General features: G+C 44.3%; 2 protein-coding genes and 1 pseudogene across 2 annotated transcripts; 1 reads left to right on the top strand and 2 right to left on the bottom strand.

The window, feature by feature from the left end:
• Positions 1-4874: 4874 nt before the first annotated feature.
• LOC138096821 (seminal plasma protein BSP-30 kDa-like) lies at positions 4875-8774 on the bottom strand. Its single transcript, XM_068993079.1, has 5 exons — positions 8699-8774; positions 7330-7407; positions 6147-6170; positions 5520-5651; positions 4875-5020 (listed from the first exon to the last, which is right to left on the bottom strand). Exons 1-5 carry the CDS (start codon positions 8772-8774, stop codon positions 4875-4877), a joined length of 456 nt encoding a protein of 151 aa, XP_068849180.1.
• A 10557-nt stretch (positions 8775-19331) lies between these two features.
• On the top strand, positions 19332-20601 carry LOC138097200 (BRISC complex subunit Abraxas 2-like; annotated as a pseudogene).
• Positions 20602-23695: 3094 nt separating this feature from the next.
• TEX101 (testis expressed 101) lies at positions 23696-25921 on the bottom strand. The gene is made up of 5 exons (XM_068991638.1): positions 25858-25921; positions 25586-25729; positions 25260-25448; positions 24089-24217; positions 23696-23931 (listed from the first exon to the last, which is right to left on the bottom strand). The coding sequence occupies exons 1-5, from the start codon at positions 25919-25921 to the stop codon at positions 23696-23698; spliced, it is 762 nt and encodes a 253-aa protein (XP_068847739.1).
• Between the last annotated feature and the right edge of the window lie 245 nt (positions 25922-26166).

Below are 26166 nucleotides of genomic sequence, written 5' to 3'. Positions count from 1 at the left end.
AGCTGAAACTTCAATACTTGGGCCACCTGATGATGAAACGACTGATTCACTGGAAAAGACACTGAGGCTGGGAAAGATTGAAGGCAGGAGGAGAGGGTGAGATGGTTGGATGGTGTCACTGACTCAATGAAAATGAGTTTGAGCAAGCTCTAGGAGATGGTGAAGAACAGGGAAACCTGGTGCACTGCAGTCCATGGGGTCACAAAGAGTTGGACATGACTGAGTGACTGAACAAAAAAACTCTGCATAGAGGTTATAAAAGCAGAGTGACAAGATACAGCCTGATGTACTCCTTTCCCAGTTTTGAACTACTCCGTTGTCCGGTTCTAACTAACTGTTGCTTCTTGACCTGCATACAGATTTCTCAGGAGACAGGTCAGGTGGTCCAGTATTCCCATCTCTTTAAGAATTTTCCACAGTTTCTTGTGACCCAAATAGTTAAAGATTTTAGGGTAGTCAATGAAGCAGAAGTAGATGATTTGGGGAATTCTCTTTCTTTTTCTCTGATACAACAGATGTTGGCAATTTGATCTCTAGTTCCTCTACCTTTTCTAAATCTAGCTTGTACCTTTGGAAGTACTCAATTCAGGTACTGTTAAAGCCTAGCTGGAAGAATTTTGAGCATTACCTTGCTAGCATGTGAAATGAGTGCAATTGTGTGGTAGTTTGAACATTCTTTGGCATTGCCTTTCTTTGGGATTGGAATGAAAACTGACCTTTTCCAGTCCTGTGGCTACTGTTGAGTTTTCTAAATTTCCTGGCATATTGAATGCAGCACTTTCAAAGCATCATCTTTTAGGAGTTGAAACAGTTCAACTGGAATGCCATCACCTCCACTAGCTTTGTTCATAGTGATGCTTCCTAAGGCCCACTTGACTTCACACTCCAGGATGTCTGGCTCTAGGTCAGTGACCACACCATCGTGGTTATCTGGGTTATTGAGACCTTTTTTGTATAGTTTTTCTGTGTATTCTTGCCATCTCTTCTTAATCTTCTGCTTCTATTTTGTATATCATTGGTATTTTCTTTATGTCTGATGATGTTGAACACTTTTTCATGTGTCTATTAGCCATTTGTACAATTCTTTGGTGAAGTATCTATTCAATCGCTGTAGCTCATGTTTAAATTGTGTCATCACTTTATCATTGAGGTGTCAGTATTCTCTACATGTTCTAGATTCAAGTTCTTTATCTGATATCTGACCTGCAAATACTTTTCTCCCTTTCTGTCAGTTTTCATTTCTCTGAAAACTAAAGCCTAAATTTAATTCTGATAAAGTCCAATTTATAAACCTTTTCTTCTGTCATTTGTCCTTTCAGTGTTACATATAAAAAGTCATTTTTTTACCCCATGGTCTTGAAGATTTACTTGTATATTTTTTTCTAAGAATTATATAGATTCAGCTTTTAAAATTAAGCGCATGACTCATTTTGACTTTACTTTTGCACGTGGTATGAAGTAGGTATCCAGTTTATTTAGTCTGCTTGCAGATATACTTGTCTTGTAGAGAAGGGATTGGCAACTCGCCCCAGTGTTCATGCCTGGAGGATTCCATGGACAGAAGAGCCTGGTGGGCGATGGTCTATGGGATCGCAAAGAGCGAGTGATGTGACTGAGCAACTATCACACACACGCAATATGCTTGTCTCAGCACCACTTGTTGCAAAGAGTATAATATTATTCTTGCCATGTTGAGCTATCTTTTTTGTTTTTTGACCACACCTCGTGGCATATGGGATCTTAGTTCCCTGATCAGGGTTAGAACTCGCACCCTCTGCATTGGAACTGCCGAGTCTTAACCATGGGACCTCTAGGGAAGTCCCCACATTAAACTACCTTGATGTGTTGCTGAAGATCAATTGCAAATGTGATGGATTATTTCTGGACTTTCAAGTAGAGTTCATTGACTTAAAAAATAAAGAAAGAAAATAAAGTTCATTTTTTATATAACATTTTCTATTTTTTTCTTTGGCATGGCCAGTGATATCTAACATACCAATTATTTAGCATGTATTGTCTGAGATGTGCTAGCTTTTTGGTTTGTTTTTGGTAGAAGCATCAAGATTGGTTTTATTTGTATTTATTTATTTATGTTTTGGCTGCACCAAGCAGCATTTGAGATGTTAGTTTCCCCACCAGGGATCGAACAGTGAAAATGCTGCATCTTAACCACCAACTACCAGGGAATTCCCTTAGAGACTGGTTCTAAATCTGTTTTCTGCTTATGCTGTAGACTTTTCATTATTATTCAACTGGGAATGCATGTGTCTGTGTCTGTGTGTGTGTGTGATCTTTCCAATTTTCAGTTGTGTGATTTCAGTACCATGAACCACTGTGTGAAGGGCTTGGGAAAAGACTTCACCCAAAGGGCAGTATTTCTATATAATCTGTTCAGAGAGTCAAAAATGGAACCTTTTTTGCTCTTTCTCTAGGACCAGGAGAGATTTTCTGAGCTCTATTAACTGCATAGCCCTTATATTATCTGGGTTTCTTAAAAAAAATTTTTTTTTAATTATTTATGTTATTTTTGGTGTGCTGGTTCATCCTCGCTTAGCAGGCTTTTCTCTAGCTGTGGCGAGTTGGGACTACTCTCCAGTCTCGATGGGCAGGCTTCTCAATGCAGCGGCTTCTCTTGTTGTGGAGCACAGGCTCCTCTGTGGTTGTGGCACGTGGGCTCAGTAACTGTGCCTGCCAGACTCTAGAGCACAGACTCAATAGCTGTGGTTAGGCTTAGCTGCTCCAAGGCTTCTGGGAGCTTCCAAGACCACGGATCAAACCCATGTCTCCTGTATTGCCAGGCAGATTCTTTACCACTGATCTGCCAGGGGAAGCACTGTTTTTTTCTTATTTGTACATTTTTATTAAGCATCTTTTTTAACAGCTTAATTTATTCATTTTTAATTGAAGTATAATTGCTTTACAATATTGTATTGGTTTCTGCCATACATCATCATGATTGTTTCCTTTTACTTATTTTTATTAAAACATTTATAATGAAAACTTTTTATTTATTACCTTAAAATTATTTATTTATTTTTATGTCCTGGTTTTAAGTGAGGCTCCAAGTTTCTGGCCTTAAATCACAGAAGACAAATATTCTATCGATACCTCCTTCCTGCACAGTGATTAAAAGTCTGTGCATCTCTTCCCCAGATAGTGACTGAACATCCATCACCAGATCCCGAGGATCCTTAGATAGACTCTGGATGTTTTTGAAGAGGATAAAATTTGACCTTCGTTCAGTCAGGCCCTGTTAGTGATAGAAAAAATATTTGTCTAAATTTCCTATTTTTTTTTAACAAAATTCAAATCAAATTTAATTCTCCCATCCAGATTATTCACTTATTTTGCAGTATTTCCTTTTGATTTTTAAAGAACTAATTAATTAGTTAATTTTAATTGGAGGCTAATTACTTTCCAATATTGTAGTGGGTTTTGCCATACACTGACATGAATCAGACATGGGTGTACATGTGTCCCCCATCCTGAACTGTCCTCCCAACTCCCTCCCCATCCCATCCCTCAGGGTCATCCCAGTGCACCGGCTTTGAGTGCCCAGTTTCATGCATCAAACTTGGACTGGTGATCTACTTCACATATGGTAATATACATGTTTCAATGCTATTCTCTAAAATTCTTATTTGTTTTTAAAAGGAGAGTAGTCCTTTTGATAAATGCAAAGGATGTTAGGACTGAGGCCAGGGCAAGCACAGTTCTCCTTGTTCCCTTCCTGTCAATTATAGTCCACCTGGAAAGATGGGCAGTTTAACTGTAAGGAGAGAAAGGATAAACTGGGAAGACTCGATTGGGCCTCCTTATACTGGGGAGTCAGAGAATAACTCCAGGAAGAAATAACATTTCAGCTAAGTTGGGAAAAGACAAATCGTTTATGACAAGGACCAGCCCTCCATACCCTCTGGGACTCTCCTCCCAGCCCACCTCAGGTCTCACCGCTAGGTCTTCATCTGTCAGTCAGGCCCCCAGGAGGGACAATTGTAATATGCATTGATGTTCCATCAGGACTCCGGGGAAGGGAAAGGAACACTAGAAGATCCTGCCTGGTTAACCTGAGAATGCTGAGAGCCTCCCATTTGATACACAGGTTTCTTTGTGGGACAAAGAAAGGCCACACCTGCAGAGAAAGTGGTTTATTGACTGGACCCATGCACAGGGGGAACATGGTGGAGATGCTGGGAAACAATTTCACCTCTGTCATTCAGAGCACCACCTTCATGCTTGAGAGTTCTTGATTTTCTTCACTGAGGTTTCAGAGGCTGGATTGCATCCATGGCCAAGGGTGGATGCACTGGACAGTAACTGAACATAGTTTTGGGGTCAGAATTAATGAGTCCATTTCGCAGTCAGTTCCACGGAGGGCAAATGCCTGTTCCTCCTTTGCTCTCTGCTCTTCTTGTCTAGATTCTTGTCCCATCTCAGCTCCTAGTGTCTCACGCCTGCTCCAAGACTATCTTGTCCTGTCTCTGCCCCTCTCTCCCCTTCTCTTCCACCTCATCGTGGCACCGATCCTCTCCAGATCCTCCTCCTTCCATTTATCATCCTGCAAACCGCCTTTCTCCTTCCCTCCGGGACTCTCCTCTCCCCAGTGTTGGCAGTTTGCCTTTGAGTCTCCCTCTGTCTCCCTCTTGGGTCCCCTTTCTCCTCCTCATCCTCTCTGCCTGTTTCTCCTCACGAACCTCTGCTCCTCACTCTTCCTCCTGCCTCTTTCTCCCTCATCCCCTCCCTCCACCTGCCTCCTTTCTCCTTCTCAGTGGGCATCTGACTCCACCTCTTTATCCAGCTCTGTCTCTTCCCTGCTCACCCCTGTCTCTTCCCATCCTCCCCAGAACACTCTTACCTCTTTTTTTTTTTTTTTTTTACCAGTTGCAGTACTGCCAAGCATATTCTCGCTCAAAATATTCAGTGAGTGAACACCAAGCTAAACCATAAGCACTCCCTTCTGTTGTGCAACGGAAATATCGTTTATCGCGATATATAAAGGGGAAATGACATTTGGGACGGTCTGAAAAAAGAATGGGTGAAAACATTAATGGTGGGAGGGTTATTTTTAGGCTTGTCAAAAGAAAAGAGGGCTTGCCTGGTGGTCCAGTGGTTAAGAATGCCTTGCAATGCAAGAGATACTGGCTCGGTCCCTGGTCCAGGAAGAAACCAATGCTGAGGAACAATTAAGCCCGCTGCCTCAACTACTGAGTCCACACACGGCAGTTACAGAAGCTGGTGCACCCAGAGCCTGTACTGCACCAGACAAGCCGCTGCAACGAGAAACCCACCCGCCAGCGAAGAGCAGCCCCCACTGAGACTAGATAAAGCCCACGTGCAGTGACAAGACTCAGCACAGCCTCCCCCCCGCCCCCAAAAGAGACTCAGAATCAGATCCGAATAGAACTCATGGGGCTGGGTCAGAGGCTGCCTGAGGCTTCCATCTAGGAGACAGTTATGAACCAACCCTCTTCATCTGGGAAGCCACATACTCCTCATATGAAGACGAGCTGCACACTTACCTCCATCACTACAGATTTTCCATCTTCCTGCATAATCTTCATCAAGAGAGCACCATTCTCTTTCGGAATTCACCGACGTGCACTTATAATACATTTTGCGTCTATAGGTGAATGGGAAAGCACATGGAGGACCTGAAAGAAGAAGTCCTTGTTCCCTTCGTTGACTCCTAGGCTTTCATGATCGCTGGTAACTCTGGCAAAGTCTCCGTTTGAGACTGTCGTGTACAGAGTCCCCTGCTAAGCCCTGGGGATGTCAAGGTCTGTCTATTGTGGTCCCTCCCTCAGGGACTAGGAGATTTCTTTAACTTTGGACAGCCTCTACTTTAGCATGTGGCAGCAGCTGTGAAGCCCGGACCGTGGGTTCAGGTTCCGGTCCCACCATCTACACATGCTCACCCTTGATGCTCTCCAGGGTCGCCCCCTTGGGGAATGTGGACGCCTGCCTCCTCCTGTGACTGAGATGATAAGATTCGCTCTTGCCTGTCAAGTGTCTTTGGAGGGTCCCCATCACAGGCACCAGGGCACCCGAGTTAGTTTATTGCATTTGGTCGTTGTTTGGCTGTCATTCTGTCCCTTGTTGATTACCTCAAGGAACTCAACAAGGAAAGTAGGCTTTGGGATACGTACTGTCGTCCTCATGCGGGGTCTCCACTAGAAGAAAAGCAGGGGCGGAGGAGGTGGATGGAGGAAGAGAAGAGCAAAGTAGGGCTAGGGTTAGGGTTAGGAGGCAGGAACTGCGAGCGTAGCGTTGACGTATGTACATTTCAGGAGTGAAATAGCTAGCTAGTGGGAAGCTGCTATATAACACAGGGATCCCAGCCTGGCACTCTGTATTGTCAATGTAAACGGGTAGGATGTGGGCTGAGGTGAGAGGGATGCTCAAGAGAAGTGCAAATGTATATACTTATGGCTGATTCATGTTATTGTGTGGCAGAAATCAACACAAGATTATAAAGCAATTATCCTCCAATTAAAAATAAAAAAACAAAACCAAAATAAGAAAAAAACCACCACCACAAAGGAACACAGCAGAGCCACACCCAGAATATCGTCTGTAGTGGGACCTGCCCTGCATCTCTAACTTTATGTTTTCATTGTTCCCGGAGGACACACAGGGATTCAAGCTCAAAACCGGGGCTCAGCCGAAGCACCCTGCCTCCCCCATGCCCCTGCTCTGCCCATCTCGACTCCTGCCCTGTCATGCCTGCACCAAAGACTGTGCTGTCCTCTCTCTGCCTCTCTCTCACCTTCTCTTGCCATGAATCCTTCCCAGGTCCCCCTCCTTCCGTTTACCATCCTTAGCATCCGGCTATGGATCGGGGATGTCAAGGTCAATATGGCGTAGTCCCTCCCTCGGGGACTAGGAAGGGTTCTCTGACTGTGGGCAGTTTTTACTTTATTGCTTTTGACAGTGAAAAAAAAATTATTTACAGATATACACATGTCTATAGATAGGAAGAAATCAAAGTCAAGAGTGGCTAGTCGACATGTTAAAAGTATCTAAGTTGTGAGGATTGGTGTACTGATGTGAATCTGGGGAGTTGCTACTTTATCAAGGGACACCAGCTCTGAATCCCGGGCCCTGGGTTCCGATTGCAGCCCCACCGTCTACAGAGGCATATCCCCGATGCTCTCCGGAGAAGCCCTCGTGGGGACTGTGCACACCTGCCTCCTCCCGTGACTGAGAGGGGAAAGTTAGCTCCTGCCCTTAAGCATCTTTGGAAGACCCCCATCACATCTCCAGGACCCGCGTGTCAGCTTGTTGCATTTGATCGCTGTTTTGTTGTCGTTCTCTTCAGTGTGTGATTACCTTGAGCACCAGCAATGGTGTCAGACGAAATTGTAGTGGGCGTTTCGGGAAGGTCGTACACATCCGGCGGCGGCTCATCTAGAAGAAAGGCAGGAGCAGAGGAGATGGATGGAACGGAGTAAGAGCAAAGCAGGGTTACGGTTAGCTGGGATGAATTGAGAGAGGAGCATTGACGTGTACACCGCCATGTGTCAAATAGAGAGCTGGTGGGAAGATGCTCAGTAACAGGGAGCAGAGGATGGGGCGGCGTGGGAGGGAGGCTTGCGAGGGCGGGGATTATATATATATAATATATATAAATATATTTGCTACTCCCTAGGCTGCATAAATATATATATACATATTTATGGCTGATTTGCATTGTCATACGGCAGACATCAACACAACACTGTAAAGCAGTTCTCCTCCAACTCAAAATAGAAAACAAAAGAAGAACAACTAAAAAATAGCAACAACAACCAAGCAAGCCCAAAGCAGAGCCGCAAGCAGACTGTGGTCGGTTGTAGGACATGCCCTGCCTCTCTTTTACTCTCTTTTATATTCTGAAGCCCTTGTGTGCCCTGAACAGATACACTCGATGACTAGAGGGTGAACACACAGGTGAGAGAGACCCTGACACATTCCCATTGCCCCTCTACCGAGACACATGGATTCAACCACAAAGTCAGACACTCACTGTTCTTTGGACCTGCCCTGAGACCACACGGTCCCTGTTCCTGGGTTGGCCCCAAAGTTGGTTCTGGTTTTTCCATACAATGGTACAGCAAAACAGGAAGGAATTTTTTTGGCCAACCCCAAATTTCCAACAGTCAACTCTACAAACATCAAAAACTCTTCATTTGAACAACATAACCAACCCTGGCATAGGTTGCCCATGTCTGGGACAGTGCAATGGAGATTTAGGAAGGAGACAGCTCCCAGAAAGGCCTTTGGCTCTGTTGCCAAACTCACCCGGGTTTCAATTTCATAGAGTTGCTGGGAAACTAAATAAAATGTGGCTGTCATAGCGGCTGGCCCTTCTGACACATTCAAGAGATGGCAGCGGTATTGGTTACAGTATTATTATTGTCGTGACTTTTACTCATCAGTCCACGTCTGGCGTGGGCCTCCCTGGTGGTTCAGCATTAAAGACCCACCTGCCATTGCAGGGGGCGTGGGTTTGCTCCCTGGGTCGGGAAGACCCCCTGGGGAAGAAATGGCAACCCACTGCAGTATTCTCGCCTGGGAAATTCCACGGACCGAGAACCTGACGGGCTACAGTCAAGTGGGTTGCAAAAGGGTCAGACACGACTGAGCGACTAGCACTGCACATCAGCGTGTCTGGGGCAGGGTCTTTCTCACCAATTCTAGTCCGTCTCCCCTCCCTCACCTCCATTCACAGGGTGCAGTTGTAGGAACACAGGCGCACCGGCCCAAATCAGAAAGAGCCCCAGACGCGGTGCCATGGTAGCTTGCTCTCCTGTGGCTGACCAGCGTCGATCTGCTTCTTATTTAACCGGTGACCCCAGCGTCCCTTCAACCTGATAAGAATCAACCTCACCTGGTCAATGGTTGATCATTCCTCAGCCTGAGAGCATGCTGTTCAAGTTTATCTCTCAGATGGAAAGTGCAGGACATCGGCTGGCAGTCTAATGTCTCCAAGCCTCAGTGGTTTGAAATGCATTTAAAATGAGACCTAGGGCTTTGAATTCTGCTTCAGGAGTGCAAGTTTGATCCCTGGTTGGGGAACTAAGATCCTGCAAGCTGCATGGTATGGCCAAAATAAAATACACTAATGACCTCCCAGTTTTAAAGAAACCACTGATAGGCAAAATATCTGTTAGATATGCCTAATCAACCACTTAAAGTAACAAGCAGGGTTCTATGTGACTCTGTTGATAGTACATTTGAACATTTGGGGAGAAACTAAGGAATATAATGACCTTGGTTGGTTGCTCCTAAAGTCATCAGACAAAATGGTGAAAGAAAAAGGTGAGCTCAGGCACTCAAACTTTTAGCCCAAGTGCTGCCTAAATGGCTTAAGAGTTTCTTGACCCCTTTCTCCTAGAGCTGCTGGGCTGAAATTGCTGAAAATCAAACATAGAACTTTATCCTGCCATTGGCTGATTTGTCAACTTGATTACAAGGCATGTTGAACCCATAGTCACTCAAGTTGTCTTCTGGTTTTCTTTTTGTTTGCTTGTTTGGCTGTGTCTTGTGATACAGGGGTTCTTGGTTCTACAGCCAGGGATGGAACCCAAGCCCCTTGCAATGAAAGCTCAGAGTCTTAACCACTGGCCCACCAGGGAAGTCCCTGTCTACTGTTTTTGTTAGCATATAGTATTTGTGATATAAGCTTTTATTTTTATTAAATAATTTTTATTTCAGTATAGTCACTTCGGGCTTCCCTGGTGGCTCAGTGGTAAAGAATCCGCCTGCCAGTGCAGGAGACACGAATAGATCCCACGGTCAGGAAGATCCCCTAGGGAAGGAAATGGCAACCCACTCCAATATTCTTGCCTGGGAAATCCCAGGTGGAAAGGAGCCTGGTGGGCTACAGTCCATGGGGTCACAAAAGCGTCGGTTACGACTTACTGACTAAACAACAGGATCATAGCTGCTTTACAATGTTGGATTAGCTTCCACTACATAGCAAAATGAGTCAGCCATGCATATGCAATATCCCTGCCTTTCTCAATTTCCCTCCCAGTTGTCCCTGTGTACTATCAGGACTCCCAAGTGTCCCATTGGTAGAGAATCCTCATGCCAATACAGGAGGCCCACAAGAGGCAGGAGATAAGGGTTCAGTCCCTGGGTCGAGAAGGTCCCCTGGAGAAAGGAATGGCAAGCCGCTCCAGTATTCTTGCCTGGAGAATTCCACGGACAGAGGAGACTGCCAGGCTATAGTCCATGCGGTCGCAAAGAGTCAGACACAACTGAGTGACTAACTTTCACGCGTTCACTCAGACAAATACCATATGATATTACTCACATTTGGAATCTATTTTTTTAAAGATATAAACGAACTTATTTACAAAACAGAAGCAGAGTGTATACAGTTTGAAAACAAATGGTTACCACAAGATATTGGAGTGGGGTGCCTTTTCCTTCTCCAGGAAATGAAACATGAAAGCTGGGAGGGATAAATCAGGAGCTTGGGATGAGCACGTGCACCCTGCTGCTGCTGCTGCTGCTGCTGCTGCTAAGTCACTTCAGTTGTGTCCAACTCTGTGTGACCCCATAGACGGCAGCCCACCAGGCTCCGCCACGTGCACCCTACTCTGTATAAGATAGACAACCAATGAGCACCTACTGTATAGCACGGGGAACTCTACCCAATACTCTGTGATAACCTGTATGAGAAAAGGATCTAAAAGAGAATTAATATACGTATATGCATAACTAAATAGCTTTGCTATACAGCTGAAACTAACACAACAGGGTGTGAGCTCAGTCACTTCAGTCGTATCCGACTCTTTGCCACCCTATGGGCTGTGGCCCGCCAGGCTTCTCTGTCCGTGGGGATTCTCCAGGCAAGAATACTGGAGTGGGGGGCCATGCCCTCCTCCAGGGGATCTTCTCCACCTGGGAATTGAAATCACGTCTGCCAGCATCTCCTGCATTGCAGGTGGATTCTTTATCCACTGAGCCACCTGGGAAGCCCATATAACATGGTAAAACAACGATACTCTATAAAATTAAAATATTAAATAAATAAAGGATTTGTTCTTTCCTGACCTATCTGAAATGTTCTTTCTGGAAATATATTGGGGCTCCTCAGTATGAGGATCTCTGGTCAGGTCCTGCCAGGTTTTTTACTTCCTTCTTGCAGTTAAGTTGTCCCTCCTCCTCAGCGGACTGTAATCTTTGGAAGAACCAGGTGGACTGGGCTCTCTGCCCTGGCATCATTCCTTAATGTAGAACCTGGCACAGATTTGGTCCCCCGATGTTTTTCAAAGGGCATGTTTTCCTTTAAAATAAAAATCAGATATTCTGGAGAGCAATATATGAGTTAGTAGCTGAACTTGAATAAGACAAAGTTAAATTCACAAGTGTCAGAAATAATGAAGGATCTGGAAGCCAGAGCCTAATCTTTGGGTGTAATAGAGGCTGTGGGAGCTGGTGATTGACCTTTAAGTCACCATTCAGGTGAGGTTGCCATTCTTGGCCTCTATGATGTGGAGATTGATAACTGAGGCTAAAACTAAAAACCTGGAGAAGAGCACAGCAACCCACTCCAGTATTCTCGCCTGGAGAATCCCGTGGACAGAGGAGCCTGGCGGGCTACAGTGCATAGGGTTGCATAGAGTCAGACACGACTGAAGAGACTTAGCGCTCACAAAACTAAAAACCGGGTGATATTAAGGGCTATCCGGTTAAGGAACCTAGAAAACCTTCACCTGTGGTTCCAGAAAAGCAGCAAAGAAATTTTCATTTTTGTGACTCTAAGTGGATTACAAAGAAACATTTATTTAGGGACCTGCCTGGCAGTCCAGTTGTTAAGACTCTGAAGTTCCATCCCTGGTTGGGGGAACCAAGATCCCGCATGCTAGCACTGTGTGGCCAAAAAAAAAAGAGAAGAAATATTTATTTAAGGAAATACACTGAATATCAGTAGAACAGCAAAAGTCTGTGAGATTTGGAATGATGCTCTGTATGCGCCTCCAGCTCTGGTAGATGAAAGTAACGTTAACTGGGTGTAGCAAAAAGAAGGTTCCTGGGCTTCCCTGCGGGTCCAGTGGTTAAGAATGCACCTTGAAATGCAAGGGACACCAGTTTGATCCTTGGTTCAGGAAGATCCCACATGCCTCAGGGCAACTGAACCCATGCACTGCAAGTACGGAGCCTGTGGGCCACAGTTCCTGAAGCCAGCGCACCGTAGAGCCCAGACTCCGTGACAAGAGGAGCCGCAACAGTGAGAAGACTTCAAGCAGCCCTGGAGAGTAGCCCCTGCTTACCAAACTGGAGAAAGCCCTCGCTCAGCAAGGAAGACACTTAAAAATATAAAAGTGAAAAATAGAAGCCAATTCCCTCATCCCCGTTCTCCAGCCAACGACTATATAGCATCATTGTCAGTGCGGCAGGCTTCCAGCTTTACTCACCCCGCTCAATTCCATGTCGCAGATGGATAGAGGGAGATTTCAGGCAATTGCGATTGAGAGGCTAGAGACTGTCTCCTCCAACCCAACTTCAATCATGGGGCTGAGGCTCCAATCAGCAAACAGCAAGCTGAGAATACGGGGGTCTCCATCACCCTTACTCCAGCCTGCTTGTAGTGAAGTCTCCACGCCAGGAGAAGCAAGCCAAGAAGACCAGAGGCTACCACCCCTGCCAAGTGTCCTGTTAATAACAAAGTAGGTGTGGCATTCTGAAAAAATCTCTCCACTGTCCTTGCCTCCAGCTCCCTAACTCTGGCTCAGAGATGCAGACAAGAACAGAGAGCTTTAAGGTTCTTTCCACAGAAAGCGACTTTATTTGGAACAGAAAGGGAGGCTGGGGGCGGGGGGTGCGGGGGAGTTCATGACTAAGGACACTCTGCAAACAACGGAGATCAAAAATAATTTTTTTTTATGAAGGCCATTTTTTAAGTCTTTATTGAATTTGTTACAATATTGCTTTTGTTTTATGTTTTGGTGGGGTGTTTTTTTTTTGGCTGTGAGATATGTGGGATCTTAGTTCCCTGCTGCTGCTGCTAAGTCGCTTCAGTCGTATCCGACCAAGGATCAAATCTGCACACCCTTCAGTGGAAGGTGAAGTCTTAACTGGACTGCCAGGGACATCCCCAACAATGGAGATTTTGGTGGTAAGCAATGAAGAGGAGACTAGAAGCCCCGCCATGTCAACTAATTAAGCCCTAGGCTCACTGTCTAACAAAAGAGAACTAGAGAAAGAGATAACTAACAGGAGTCCTCTGGGAGTCAGGACAAACTCAAAGCTTGGCCTCGGAAACGACCCTTGACTGAATTTAATAGAGTCTGAATGTAAAGCAATTTATATCCCAGGCACTGTCAAAAACAATAGGATAGGTGCTTTCCTGGGGGTCCAATGGTTAAGAATCCACCTGCCAATGCAGGGGACACGGGTTCTATCCCCGGTCGAGGAAGCTTTCGCATGCTGTGGGGCAACTAAGCTCATGGGCCACCATTATTGAGCCCTAGAGCCTGTCCCCTGCAGCAGGGGAGGCTGCAGCAATGAGAAGCCTGTGCACTACAGCAAGAGAGTAGCCCCTGCTCACTGCAACAAGACAGTAGCCTGTGCACGGCAGCAAAGGCCCATTGCAGCCAAAAATAAATTTAATTTTTTTTAAAAAAAGAATAATCAGCCAGAAACTAGTGGAACCTAAGAGCTGGGTGTGATAACCAGAGAGATTGGGGAAAAGACAGACAGACGGCCTTGGTAGAACCACTGTCTTTCCAGGTAGACTGTGTGTATGCCCAAAGGAGGTGCCCTCCCAAAGGGAAGACTAACATCAGAGGCTCTCTGCAGACAAAATAGACATCACTGAAATAGTCTAGCCAAGTCACTGAACAAACAAACAGACAAGCAAAGAACAACAAAAGGAAGCCTGTTGTTTATTATTATTGCTGGTTCTAATCAGTATCCAGAGTAGGGACAATGTATTATATAAAATGTTCAGGTTTCAATAAAAATATTGGACACTTATAATGATACAAGAAAGTAAGACTCTTATACAAAGTTGCAGGTTACAAAATAAATTTTAAAATCAATTGTATTTCAATACACTGGCAATGAATACTCTGAAAACAAAATTAATAAAAATATCAAAAAGAATAAAACACTTGTTCAGTTGCTAAAGAAGCACAAGAGTTATTTTAAAAAATCAGAAACTATTTCTGAAAGAAATTAAGAAAGGCCTAAATAAATGGAAAGACCCCACGTTCATGGATTGGAAGACCTAAAATACTGTTAAGATGGCCTGTGCCCTTGTGCTTAGCCACTCCGTCATGTCCGACTCTTTGAGACCTCAGGGAGGGACTGTAGCCCGCCAGGCTCCTCTATCCCATGGGATTTCCCAGGCAAGAATGCTGGAGTGGGTTGCCATTTTCTTCTCCAGGGGATCTTCCTGATCCAGCGACTGAACCCACGTCTCCTGAATTGCAGGCAGATTCTTTACTGTCTGAGCCACCAGGGAACCCCATTAAGATGGCAATACCCCCAAACTGATCCAGAGATTCAACTCAGTCCTTATCAAAACTCCAGCTTTCTTCTTATTCTAAAATTTGTGTGGAAACTCAAGGGACCCAGAATAATTTAAACAGTCTTTTTTTGTTGTTTTTCAAGATTTGTGTTTTAAAATCATTTACTTTTTTTTTTTTTACTTTGGCCACACCACACAGCTATTGGGATCTCCGTTCCCTGACCAAGGATTGAATCTGGGCCACGGCAGAGAAAGCCCAGAATCCTAATTACTTAGGTCTCCAGAGAACTGCCCAAACTAGTTAATTTATACAAGTGATATTTTGCTACAAAATAATTTTCTTACTTAAAAAAAATACATATAATGCAAATTTAATGTGTTGAGCACCTAAAGATTATGTCTGCCACATTTTGTTTATCTGTTCCCCTAGTCATGGATATTTGAGTTGCCTCCAACTCCCTACAAAAATGCACAGAAGGATTATACAAATTGTAGTTCCAAAGTTTTTAGTGTAGAGCAAGGAACAGATAAATTGCCCAATAAATGATTATTGTCTTCATTCACATTAAACAATAATAAAAGAATCTGAACAACTAATTTTGCAACCCCTGATCAAAACTCACCTCCCACTCTGACATCACTGCCCTAAACGAGGATGTGCCCATCTGGGTACTAAAACATCATCACAAAATAAAGGAATTTTCAAATTCTTTCCTTTCTGCAGTGCTCATCCTTCTCAGACTTCTGCCTCTCTTCTTGTCTACTCTCTAGAACTTACTGCCTTTTTTTTTTTTTTTTTCCTTTCTCATTAGCATCAAGTTTCAGGTAATCAGCGGCAGTTGGTGGTGGTTAGTTTTGTTGTTTCTTTTTTTAAAATATTTCTTTGGAGAGGGTTGTTGGTGGAATAAGGAGTTTAGGGGTTTTTTATTTAGACTTTACATTTTATTTATTTATTCATTTACGGCTGCACTGTGTCTTCATTGCTTTGAGTGGGCTTTCTCTACTTGCAGCCAGCTGGGGCTATTCTTCATTGTGGTGTGTGGGCTCTATACTCCAGCTCAGTACTTGTATCATACAGGTTTAGTTGCCCCACAGCATGTGGGATCTTTCTAGACCAGGAATTGAACCCACGTCCTCTGCACTGGCAGACAGATTCTTAACCACTGGACCATCAGGCAAGTCCCTAGTTTTGTTGTTCAAGAGGAATGTGTGTGCATGCATAGTAGAAGTTTGAAAGTGAAAAGTGAAAGTGTTAGTGAGTCGTGTCTAACTCTGCGACTCCATGGACGGTAGTCCACCAGGCTCCTGTGTCTGTGGAATTCTCCAAGCAAGAATACTGGAGTGGGAAGCCGTTCCCTTCTCCGGGGAAGTCTTCCTGACCCAGGAATCAAATCCACATCGCCTGTATTGCAGGCAGATTCTTTACCATCTGAGTCACCGAGGAAGCCTCAACAGCGGAAGTTTGGCTCACTTCAATAAGCAGTTCCGGAAGACCCGTAACATCAAGTTGCCAGTCGCATTTTATGGATGCTATTAAGTCGTAAAGCTGTCGGAAACAATGCCTATCCCTGAAGTGTTGTTACCTTGTCTGGGGAGGTTATACATTGTGTGGGAACAGTATCATATTGAAGGGAAGCTGGCAGGTACGCCAGGGCTCTGTGAAGGGAGATCAGTGCCAGCGAAGTCAAGCAAGGTCTGCTGGAGTTGCAGGGAGGCATCTAGTGGGACCCTCCAGGGTGGGTAAGTGGGAACAGGAGATGGAGTTTCAGAGAGGAAAGGACACGAGCACAGCCCTGGAGGGAGCGACGAGTATCACGGGAGGCTGACGTGGGTGGGTGAAGTATCTACAAGGCAGGGTTATATTTTGCTGTCACTTTTATCTGCCCACATTCCCGTTCTTCTTTTTTTTTTCCATATTTTTGGCTGCACTAGGTCTTCCTTGTTGCACACAGGCTTTCTTCTAGTTGCAGTGCCTGGGCTTCCCGTTGTGGTCGCTCTCTTGCTACAGAGCCCAGGCTCTAGGGCATGTGGGGTCAGTAGTTTCCGCCACCCGGGCTTAGTTGCCCTGCAGCATGTGGGATCTTCCTAGAACAAGGATGGAACCAGTGTCCCCTGCACTGCAAGGGGAACTCTTAACTGCTGGACCAAGGGGGAAGCCCCCCATTCTTTATATTACTTCTCTTGCCCTTTCTCCTCCAGTCAGTCAGTAGGCCTATTACTCGAGAAATGCAAAGAGCCAAAAACACCTTTATGTTGAGCCTTGAAGTTTCAAAAGAGATTATGTAAATTGAAATGGAAGTAGATGTAATTCCAAAGGCCTAACTTTTGCTTATTAGACATGGAATTTTTAAGTTTCAGTGTAAGAATGAAGGCTTTATGGTATGAGTGGGTTTTTTTGTTTATTTGTTTTTAAGCTATTCATCTTACGGAGTTTCAGTTTCTTGATCAGGGATTGAACCTGGGCCCTAGTGTTTGTTGGCGGTCAAAATCTTGGCTTTCTCTGCCCCACAAAGAGAAATAAAAATACAGAGATAGAGTTGAAAACAATAGGTGGCTTAAATTCTCAGCTGGCAGAGGGGAAAGCTAGGCTCATGCCTCAAGAGCTGCGCCCACCCCACCGTGAGGAGCCTAGGGGCTTATATAAGATGAGGGCTTGAAATGGGGGGGGGGGGGGCGTCAGTGATGAGGATCAAAGGTGTTAGGGTCTTGTCTTCTCCCTCCTGCATTGTTTCAAAATAGCCACAGGCTGGCGTCAGGTAGCCTCCGGCAGTCTGGAGGCCCAGTAGTTGGGTCTATTGTCTTCTGTGTATTGTGACAGAGGCCTCCTTTCTGATCTGCAAGAAGAGAAAAACTACAAGGGTTGGTTTGTAGAGAGTGGTAAGCACCAGATACAGAATGTAATTAGCATAGAATCAAAGGATAAGAGGTGCAAAATGTAGCTCACGAAGAATTAGGGGTCAGAAAAGAAAATTTAGTTGCAGACTACAAATAAGAAAGTGAAATCGCTCAATTGAGTCCGACTCTTTGCAACCCCATGGACTGTAGCCTACCAGGATCCTCCATCCATGGGATTTTCCAGGCAAGAATACTGGAGTGGGTTGCCATTTCCTTCTCCAGGAGATCTTCCCGATTTGAACCCGGGTCTCCTGTATTGTAGGCAGACGCTTTACCATCTGAGCCACCAGGGAAGTCACATAAATAAGAAACAAAGTAAAAACATCCCTGGTGGTTCAAATGGTAAAAAAAAAAAAATGTGCCTGCAATGTAGGAGATCCAGGTTCAATCCCTGGGCCAGGAAGGTCCCCTGGAGAAGGGAATGGTTACCCACTCCAGTATTCTTGCTTGGAGAATTCTATGGACAGAAAAGCCCGGCAGGCTATAATCCTTGGGGGTTGCAAAGAGTCCGACAGGACGGAACTACTAATGTTTTCACTTTCAAAGTAAAAACTAAGAATGTTCAGGCCTGTTCACTGTTCTGTTTACCTTCTTTGTTCTCAGAAAAGGGAAAGAAAAACGCATTCCTCTTTTTTCCTTTTCACTGCAAAATAGGCCCTCAGCAGTGAGAGGGCCAAGTCCCCAGCCACTGGACTGGCAGGGAATTCTTATGGCATGATTGTTGAAAAAACAAAAAATAGATATGAGAAGAATGTGTGCTAGTGGCCTGTAGGTGGTGGGTAATAAATTCCAGGGTCTAGGTCCCATCTCTTTCCCAGGGGCCTTAGGAAAAAGCAAGTCTCTATGAAATTATCTTTTCTCCAGAACTTGGAGGAATTTCATCAATTATATGGGATTCCTAGGCTGCTTCAGATTCCTGGAGGACCTCAGTGGGATTTCAGAGCAGTTGGAAGAGGCTCCAGAGTGGTTAAGAGGGATGGCAGAGCTCACAGGGCCTGCATGGAGCCCATTAACACCAGACCAGATCAAAGGCTTCCCAGTGGAAGCCAGCAGGAATGGAAGCTGAGAACCAGACATCAGTAAGAACTTGAACTTCAGCTGCATGAGGGGTGAGAACTAGACAGTCACCTCCTTCCTACCAGCACTACCTCACAGCCGTGGATAAAGAGAGTGGAAAGGAAAAGAAGCCCTGAATTGATTGATTAGATCTGAAATGAGGCTTCCCCATCTGCCTACAATGCAAGAGACCTGGGTTCAATCCCTGGTTCGGGAAGATGCCCTGGAGAAGGGAATGACAGCCTCCTCCAATATCCTTGCCTGGAAAATCACATGGACAGAGGAGCCTGGCAGACGACAGTCCACGAGGTTGCAGAGTCAGACACGACTGAGCGACGAAGCATGAGCAGGGGATCTGAAATGGCTGAGAAAACTCTGGCTGAATTTATAACAATTTATTCAAACAGGTTAAGTTTCTTCTTCTTCTTCTTCTTTTTTTTTCATAATTACTTGGCCCTGCTGGGTCTTAGTTGCAGCATAAGAACTCTTGATTGTGGCATATGAGATTGAGTTCCCTGACCAGAGATTAAACCGGGCTCCCTGAACTGGAAGCACAGAGTCTTAGCCACTGGATCACCAGGGAAGTCCCAAACTGATTAGGTTTTATCTACCACTAGGTAGCAGCAGCAGGTAGAATGGGGGATTGTTATAAGCAAAAGTATCATAAAAATTAGTCATACATTTGAATAGCTGATATATTTATATTATGAAATTAGAAAGTTTGCACACTTGAGTTTTTGGCCTGAGAAATTTGTTCATGCTGTGTCAAGCTTATTAGCATATTATAATTTTTTAAATACCAAAACTATTCACAGGCCAAATTTTTTAAAATGGTAGCTTTCCTTCATTCACTCAGGAATGTCTTCTGCAACTGTATTCAGTGCCATTAAGAAACCAGCGTCAGATTTCAATCATGGTGGCTTCCATTTCAGGCTACACCTTCAGGGCTGTGTGTTTCCACAGCGCCAACAGCAATGCTGACCACCTGCAACTCTCTTCTTCCATTGCTCTCAGGAAGGATTTTTGCTGGGAGAGGTAAGGCGAGAGGAAACCCTCAGCATCAGTGACTCCCAAATCATCAACACAGAATTTCTTCAAGTAATTGAAATCCATAACCATCAGCCTTGTTCAAGACTTTTTAGTTTTTATGACTATGCAAGCAAAGTTAATGAAGAGAGCTTGGACAGGATTCTTAAGGATCAGAGAAAGGAGGTTATTGGGTGATACCAATTCCAGTGAAACACGCAGCAGCAGATGTCATACAGAGAGCAAGTGATCCATAAGCAGCTCACCTGCACCCTCGGGGTGGCTGACCTCATCTTCCTCCCCTTCAGCTTCATCTCCATGCCAACAATTCCACTCATGCTTTAGAATATGTTCTGTTTAGATACAAGATATAATTACAGGCTATCCCTCACTATTCCCAATCTAGGCAATACTAGCCAGCAAGAGTATAAGGTGTCTTCAGTGCCAAATACTTCTTAGAATTATGCCAAAGTTATTAAAGAACATGGTACTGACTTTTTTGACGAGGACAGACTAATGAAAGCCAGCAGGGTGATTTATCAGGTTTATAACGCGGTTCAGGAGAAAGTGCAAGCAGTGTGTGCAACTGTAGAAAAGAGCGAGCGAGTTGTTGAATCTTGTCAGGCAGAAGTGAACCAATTAAGAAGACAGATCACTCAGAGGAAGAATGAAAAGGAAAAAGAAAGACGATTGCCGCAGGCAACGCTAAGCAGACAGATGCCATCTGAAAGTGTGGACCCCACCTTCAGCCCTCAGATGCTCTATCCAGGGTTCACAGCAGAAGGTCAAAGTACACCTGGAGATGCAGAGGCCTCAGACCCGCCTCCACCTAATTCTGATCTTCACCCAAACAATCAAGAAAGTACTCTGAGCCATTCTCACATGGAAACTAGCATGTTTATGCCTCAACCTCAAGTCATGGACTCCTCCAGTTATGCCTCCACCAATGCTGGACTGAAATATCCTGAAAGTGGAGCAGACCCCCTCCTTCCCACAGAGCAGCTGGAGACAGTGCTGAGTAATCAGACGACAGTGATTGTGAAATTTTGATTGACCCTACAGAGTCCTCTAATAGTGAATACTCACATTCAAGGGATTCTGGACCCATGACACATCCTGATGAGGGCTCCAGGAATGCTTAGACCTCCCAGATTTAACTGAACGCAAGAAACTCTCCAGTTAGCACTGTTTTTCTTAATCGTAATTGAGAGAGTTTTTGAGGACTTCCTCTTTCTCAGACCCCTGGACTCCCCAAGACAAGAGATTTTGGGCACAGACTTTGGAGGAGCCTCCAAGGGGTCCATGTGGGGTCCTCGCCTGCAGACACAGTGTGCAAGGCTCACAACAGAGTCATTAAGATAATCAAATTGTCCGAATTCTGGTGCAATTCATGATGTACTGGTAAATTTAGGCAAAGATAAATTTATCAATGCCGTTTCTGTTCTTTAAAATAATTTGGAAATTAGAGACTAACCACAATTAATCTATAAATGTTCTATAAACAAAAACCTCATCTCTTGCATTATCATGCCTTCAAATTTACTTTTTAAAAGGAAAACTAGTTTAGCAGCAATGTTCAAAGATTGGAGCAAATCAGATGTACCTTCTTTTGTCTGCATGACTTTGTGAGATCAAAAGAGAGGGCTTTGTTTCCACTTTTTTGCTACTCGCCTGATATGTGTTGTCACTTAAAATGGTTGCCTTTAAAAAAAAAATGTAGGAATACTAATTACCAGTAAGTAATCATCCAAATAAGTATGTCATAAAATAAATTACTTATTTTTCTTTCAGGGAATTCCAGTGACTGTTATGTTGCACTAGCCATGTTTATGGTCTCTGTTCTGGAGTCATTTTTTTTTTTTAATGTTTCTACTGTTCTTCTTTTTTTTAAATATAAATTTATTTATTTTGATTGGAGGTTGTTCTGGAGTCATAAATGAAGTACACACAACAGTATAACAGAAAGGAGTTATGTTCTAGACCCGAGTTTTACGAAGAACAGACTCCAGACACCGTGGATTTAGCCAAGTGCGTACATAAAGGAGATAACTTGTGTAGGTCTTCTGACAAATCCTAGTGTTAGTCTTATTTGTGGAAGAAAGACATTTAATAAACTGCTTGGGAAACTTGGTTATTGAACAGAGATCCATTTTCAATCGGAATAACCATACTTTTTAAAGTTACCGTTTGGCATATAGCTGTGGAATGTGTAGACACTGTCTTTGGGGATGCACTTAACATTTTTATTTACTGCTTCTTTTCTAGTTTTGCCCAGAATGTGTGAAACCACTACAGACGTTCATGAGTATGACATGCTCCTGGTTTGGAAAAGACAAGACCCCTCCTCCATTTATGGCAGGGTCAGCCCACAAAGCTAATGCCATGGATTATAACTACCTTTTCTTTGGACTAGTTACAACCTGTAAGAATAAGGAAGTTGTTAAAAAAAAAAAAAGCTTAAAATCCAGGTTCTGAAAAAGTAGTTTCATTTTGTAAGAAAGAAGTTTTAGTCTGACTGGAAATTAAGTGCTCAAACTGCCATTCTTCAGGTAGTTCCTCGACGGATTCTGTATCTTCCTACTCTCCAGTTTTATTGGCCTATACCACTGCCATTTGATTTGAAATGTTTCAGGGCTTCCCTTGTGGCTCAGCTGGTAAAGAATCTGCCTGCAATGTGGGAGACCTGGGTTTGATCCCTGGGTTGGGAAGATCCCCTGGAGAAGGGAAAGGCTATCCACTCCAGTATTCTGGCCTGGAGAGTACAGTCCATGGGGTCACAAAGAGTCGGATATGACTGGGCAACTTTCACATCACTTCACTTCAGACCGCTTTATCCACGAATGTGTTCCAGTGTTTACCAGCTACCTTCTCGTGGCTTCAGCACCAGTGTGAATTTTTTTATCTTTTTAAGTGCCATCACCATCTCCTCTGTTCAGATTTTGACATTCAGGAAAATGTTTTTATTTTTATGCCATACTGAAACCTACAATGTATATCTGACAAAGCAGTTAAATGTGACAATAAAAACTTATTTAATCATGAAAAAAAAAAAAAAAGAAACCAGTGTCTTATAGGAAACACGTACTTGGCTTTTTTGGTTTATTTTATTTGTTTCTGATTTTGTGTTTTACCTCGAATAGTATTTACCAGTATGGCTCTGAATGCTTGTAATTTCCCACATTTATATGTCCCCTCATTAAGTTAACATTGTGTTGGTGTTTCTTCTCACTCTTTAGATTTACCAAACTGACACAATGGAGAGCTGGATGCCTAAGAACAAAGATAAAATATTAACTTGTGTGGGGAAACTTTAGCTCCAAAAGTTAGAACTAGAGAACTTTCTAGAAAGAACTTGGCTGGACTATGCTACGATCAGCCTCCCTGTCCTTTGTGGGAGGGGTCAACAGTTTGCAATAAAAGTCTCTCCTCCCACCTCCAGTGCAGTTTATTGTATGTCTGTTAAGTCTCAATAAAGCTGCTTTTTAAAAAATGAAAAAAGTCTGTTTCTCTTTACTCTTTTACTTTGCTCTATATAGCTCCTGTATCACTGGAGTCTTTTACAATAACATAGACTTTATGTATTCTTGAGTAATAAGTTAAATAAAAAAGCGTAAGAATTTGAACAAAACAAAACAAAACAAAAACCTCCCCATCCACATTATTGTTTGGCTCACACTCACCAGAACCTATGGAGCCCTAGCTCCATCCTAAATTCTCTCTGTCCACTGAGGAGGCATTAAGTAAGCAGCAGAGTTGAAAAAGAATGATATAAAGTGGGCAAGGAACAAACAGGATAGGGGAGACAGGGCCCATTGTAACTGAAGAATTGGGATCTGATTTTTCTGACACATCTCCCCAGGAATTATTAGAACCCCAAAGCACATGATTTTGGCCTTATGACTGGGTTGGGAGTGTTCTAGAGGAGGATAATGTTAGTCTCCTGTCTAGCCAGCAAGAGAAGGAAGCCTACTACAGTGAAAGGAATACCAGACTTTATGGCTTTGTCCATAGCTATGTAAGTGTGAGAAATTCACTCAAGTTTTTGAGATCTTTAATTCCCTTTCTGCAAATGTGTGGGTTGGAGACCACGGATTTTAAGGACCCTCTTAGCTCAATAACACCACGTCTAGTCTTGAGGCATACACAAATCACAGCAGAAACTTTACTAGAAATGTCAAATACATTCACAGGAGCTGCTCTTCAAATCTCCACCTGCTCCTCAAGCTGCCAATGATCAGTCTGAAGAGATGATTAGGGACCAGAAGCACTCCCTCCAAGGACAAGCAGTAACAGCATCAGCAGTAGCTTTAACTTCCAAACTGAAGTGTGAAGCCACGTGGCCCCACTGTCAATCTTTCGGGTCGAAATGGACATGAAGGGGCAAGTTTCCTTCACCCACAGAGGTCCTATTTTAAAGACCCCAGACATCAGCCTGCAACCAATGATCGATGTACAGCCTTTGACCTCCAAAAGTGAGTTGACATTTCCTGTGGAACAAGGACGGGGCGACACATAGATGTTTGAGGAAATCAGAAGGGAATCCAGTCCTCACCTCATTCCTGGAACTCAGTGTCAGAACCTCGTAGGCTACATGCACATCCCTGAGGTTTTCTGGCCTCTGAAACCATCAGAGGTTCGGCTTACCTTCAGAGATCTGGAGTTTCCCCTGATAGCATCGATCTGTATCGTTGGGGCAGGCCAGAGAAGGAGCATTCAAACAGGACCCCACAGCCAGACAGGTTGGGCAGCGGAGGCCTGTTGTCCCTTTGGTTTCTGAAGAGTGAAGAGAGAGAAAGTTAAGGATGTGTCCTGCCTCTGGAGTTATCTCTCCTTGCTGCCTTCTCTTCCTTGAGTCTTTCCTGCTGATGCCTCTCTACTCAAGGCCTGTTACTACCACCTCCCCATCCCTTTCCAACTGATTTCTGTGCTGTCAGAACACAATCCAACATGACTTCCAAACTGTGCATAGGTGTGGAGGTACAGATACACAAAGGACACAGTTCCTGCCATCTAGGATCATTGTCCTGAAAAAGACAGACATGTAAGTAATTAACTACCATACAACTCTGTGGGCACTGTGGCCACGGTATGGTAGCAAAGAAATGGAAGAATGCTTAATTATCTAAAATAATTTGGTTGAATTTTTCCCAGAATAGACACCTCAGTTGAGATGGAGGAAGAACAGAGGTTAGCTGTGTGAAGTGGGGGTTGCGTGAGGGTAAAAAAGGCAACAGCAAGGACAGAGGCCTGGAAGTGTGAGCTGGCTTGGCGGATTTGGGAATTGTGAGAAATCACCAGGTGTTGATATTCAGCTGGTAGGCACAGACAGGCAGGGCTGGACTGTTTTTTATTGCCAGCATCCATTCTGATTGGTCAGTAGCATCTCCATTGTTAAATATTTTGAATCCTGCCCTAGCTAAAACACAATAAATGAGAGAGGGAAGAGAAGAAAATGACCTGAAAAGGTAGGTGTGGCCAGGTTACTGTAGACTTTGAGGACAAATGCAGGAACTGGGCTGTGGCCACACGGCAATGGGGAAGCCGGAGCAGTTAGACCGATGCCACCAGCCTGCTCAGAAACCTCCACTGACATCTTATTGCTTAATAAACCCCAAATCCACTTTACACTGCAGCCTTCACTGATGTCCCTTAGAAAAAGAGAGACAAGCAGAAGGTCTGAGGTCCTTTTGTGTATGGCCCACTTGAACCTAAACCAAGTAAGAACACAAAGAAGGAAGCCTCCCATTTTCTTTTCAGGAGTGTATAGAGTTTCTCTTAAGGGGGAAGAGCACCCATCTCTCCCCTCACAGGGTACCTTCTTTGGTCTCTTGTATATTCCATATATCATAGAATCCCTCTCTGTTATTGCAAAAGGGATCCTCGCAGTAATTACTGTAGGAGACTGCAACTAGGCCGGGGTCTGCAGCGTGCCTGATATACGTTATTGCCGGTGTCCCATCCAAGCTGCAGCTCTTAGTGGCCAAAATCGCTGTCTTGGTCCCTGCTGTGAGACAGGAAGGAAAGAAAGTGGGTGGGGACGCTACTGTTTGGCCTGGGGAAAGCGGAACAGTCTTAACATGAACATAATCATCTCCCCTCTACCCCGCCCCCACCAGCCCAATCGCCCCTGTCTCATTTTACCAGTTTTGACCAGCAGGATGGTTTCCTGGCACAATGCCCCATTGTCACAAGCTTCAACTTTCTCTGAGGTCCAGTTGAACGTGTTTGCTGGATCCTCTTGGATACCCGTGAATGTACCCTTTTGACAAAACAGTTTCTGTGCCACTGGGGAGAAAAGGAGATAAAGATGAGCACTTGCCCTTCTCTGCCGGGGCCCCAAATCACTCTTTTTCCACCAGAAATCCACCCTCCTCGACCCAACCACTCCCTACCCCCACATCTCCAATACATACTGATCAAGGTCGAGGCTCCTACAAGGAAGAGCAGCAGCAGACCCTGAAAGTGACAGGCTCCCATGGCTTCTTTTAGAGACGTGTGGAAGAACTGATCAGGATCTGTGATTTGATGGACATGGACAGGAAGCTTTTCAGCCACATGGAAGAAGATAAAATCTGAGCAAGCACCGACTTAAGGGCAGAGCTTACGGGGATATATAAAACGATGGCTTCTAAAGTCATTCTTTCCCGATCTAGCTTGTGAGTTTGGGCAACTTAACTAGTTAACAAGCCTCGGTTTCCATAGCTGTACTTCTCAGACTCGGC

The sequence above is a fragment of the Capricornis sumatraensis genome, chromosome 20 (genome assembly GCF_032405125.1).
Source record: "Capricornis sumatraensis isolate serow.1 chromosome 20, serow.2, whole genome shotgun sequence".
Lineage (NCBI taxonomy): Eukaryota > Metazoa > Chordata > Mammalia > Artiodactyla > Bovidae > Capricornis > Capricornis sumatraensis.
Note: the sequence above shows the minus strand (reverse complement) of the source record. Positions and strands in the feature narration are given on the sequence as shown.

Excerpts from the sequence above, each read along its gene's own strand:
- LOC138096821 (XM_068993079.1), bottom strand. The coding sequence starts at position 8,774 with ATGGCACCGCGTCTGGGGCTCTTTCTGATTTGGGCCGGTGCGCCTGTG. Across the intron at positions 7,408-8,698 it reads ACTGCACCCTGTGAATGGAG|ATGAGCCGCCGCCGGATGTG; the intron begins GTGAGGGAGGGG and ends CCTTTCTTCTAG. Across the intron at positions 6,171-7,329 it reads CACCATTGCTGGTGCTCAAG|TGGAGACCCCGCATGAGGAC; the intron begins GTAATCACACAC and ends CTTTTCTTCTAG.
- TEX101 (XM_068991638.1), bottom strand. The coding sequence starts at position 25,921 with ATGGGAGCCTGTCACTTTCAGGGTCTGCTGCTGCTCTTCCTTGTAGGA. Across the intron at positions 25,730-25,857 it reads AGGAGCCTCGACCTTGATCA|TGGCACAGAAACTGTTTTGT; the intron begins GTATGTATTGGA and ends TTTTCTCCCCAG. Across the intron at positions 25,449-25,585 it reads CATCCTGCTGGTCAAAACTG|CAGGGACCAAGACAGCGATT; the intron begins GTAAAATGAGAC and ends CCTGTCTCACAG.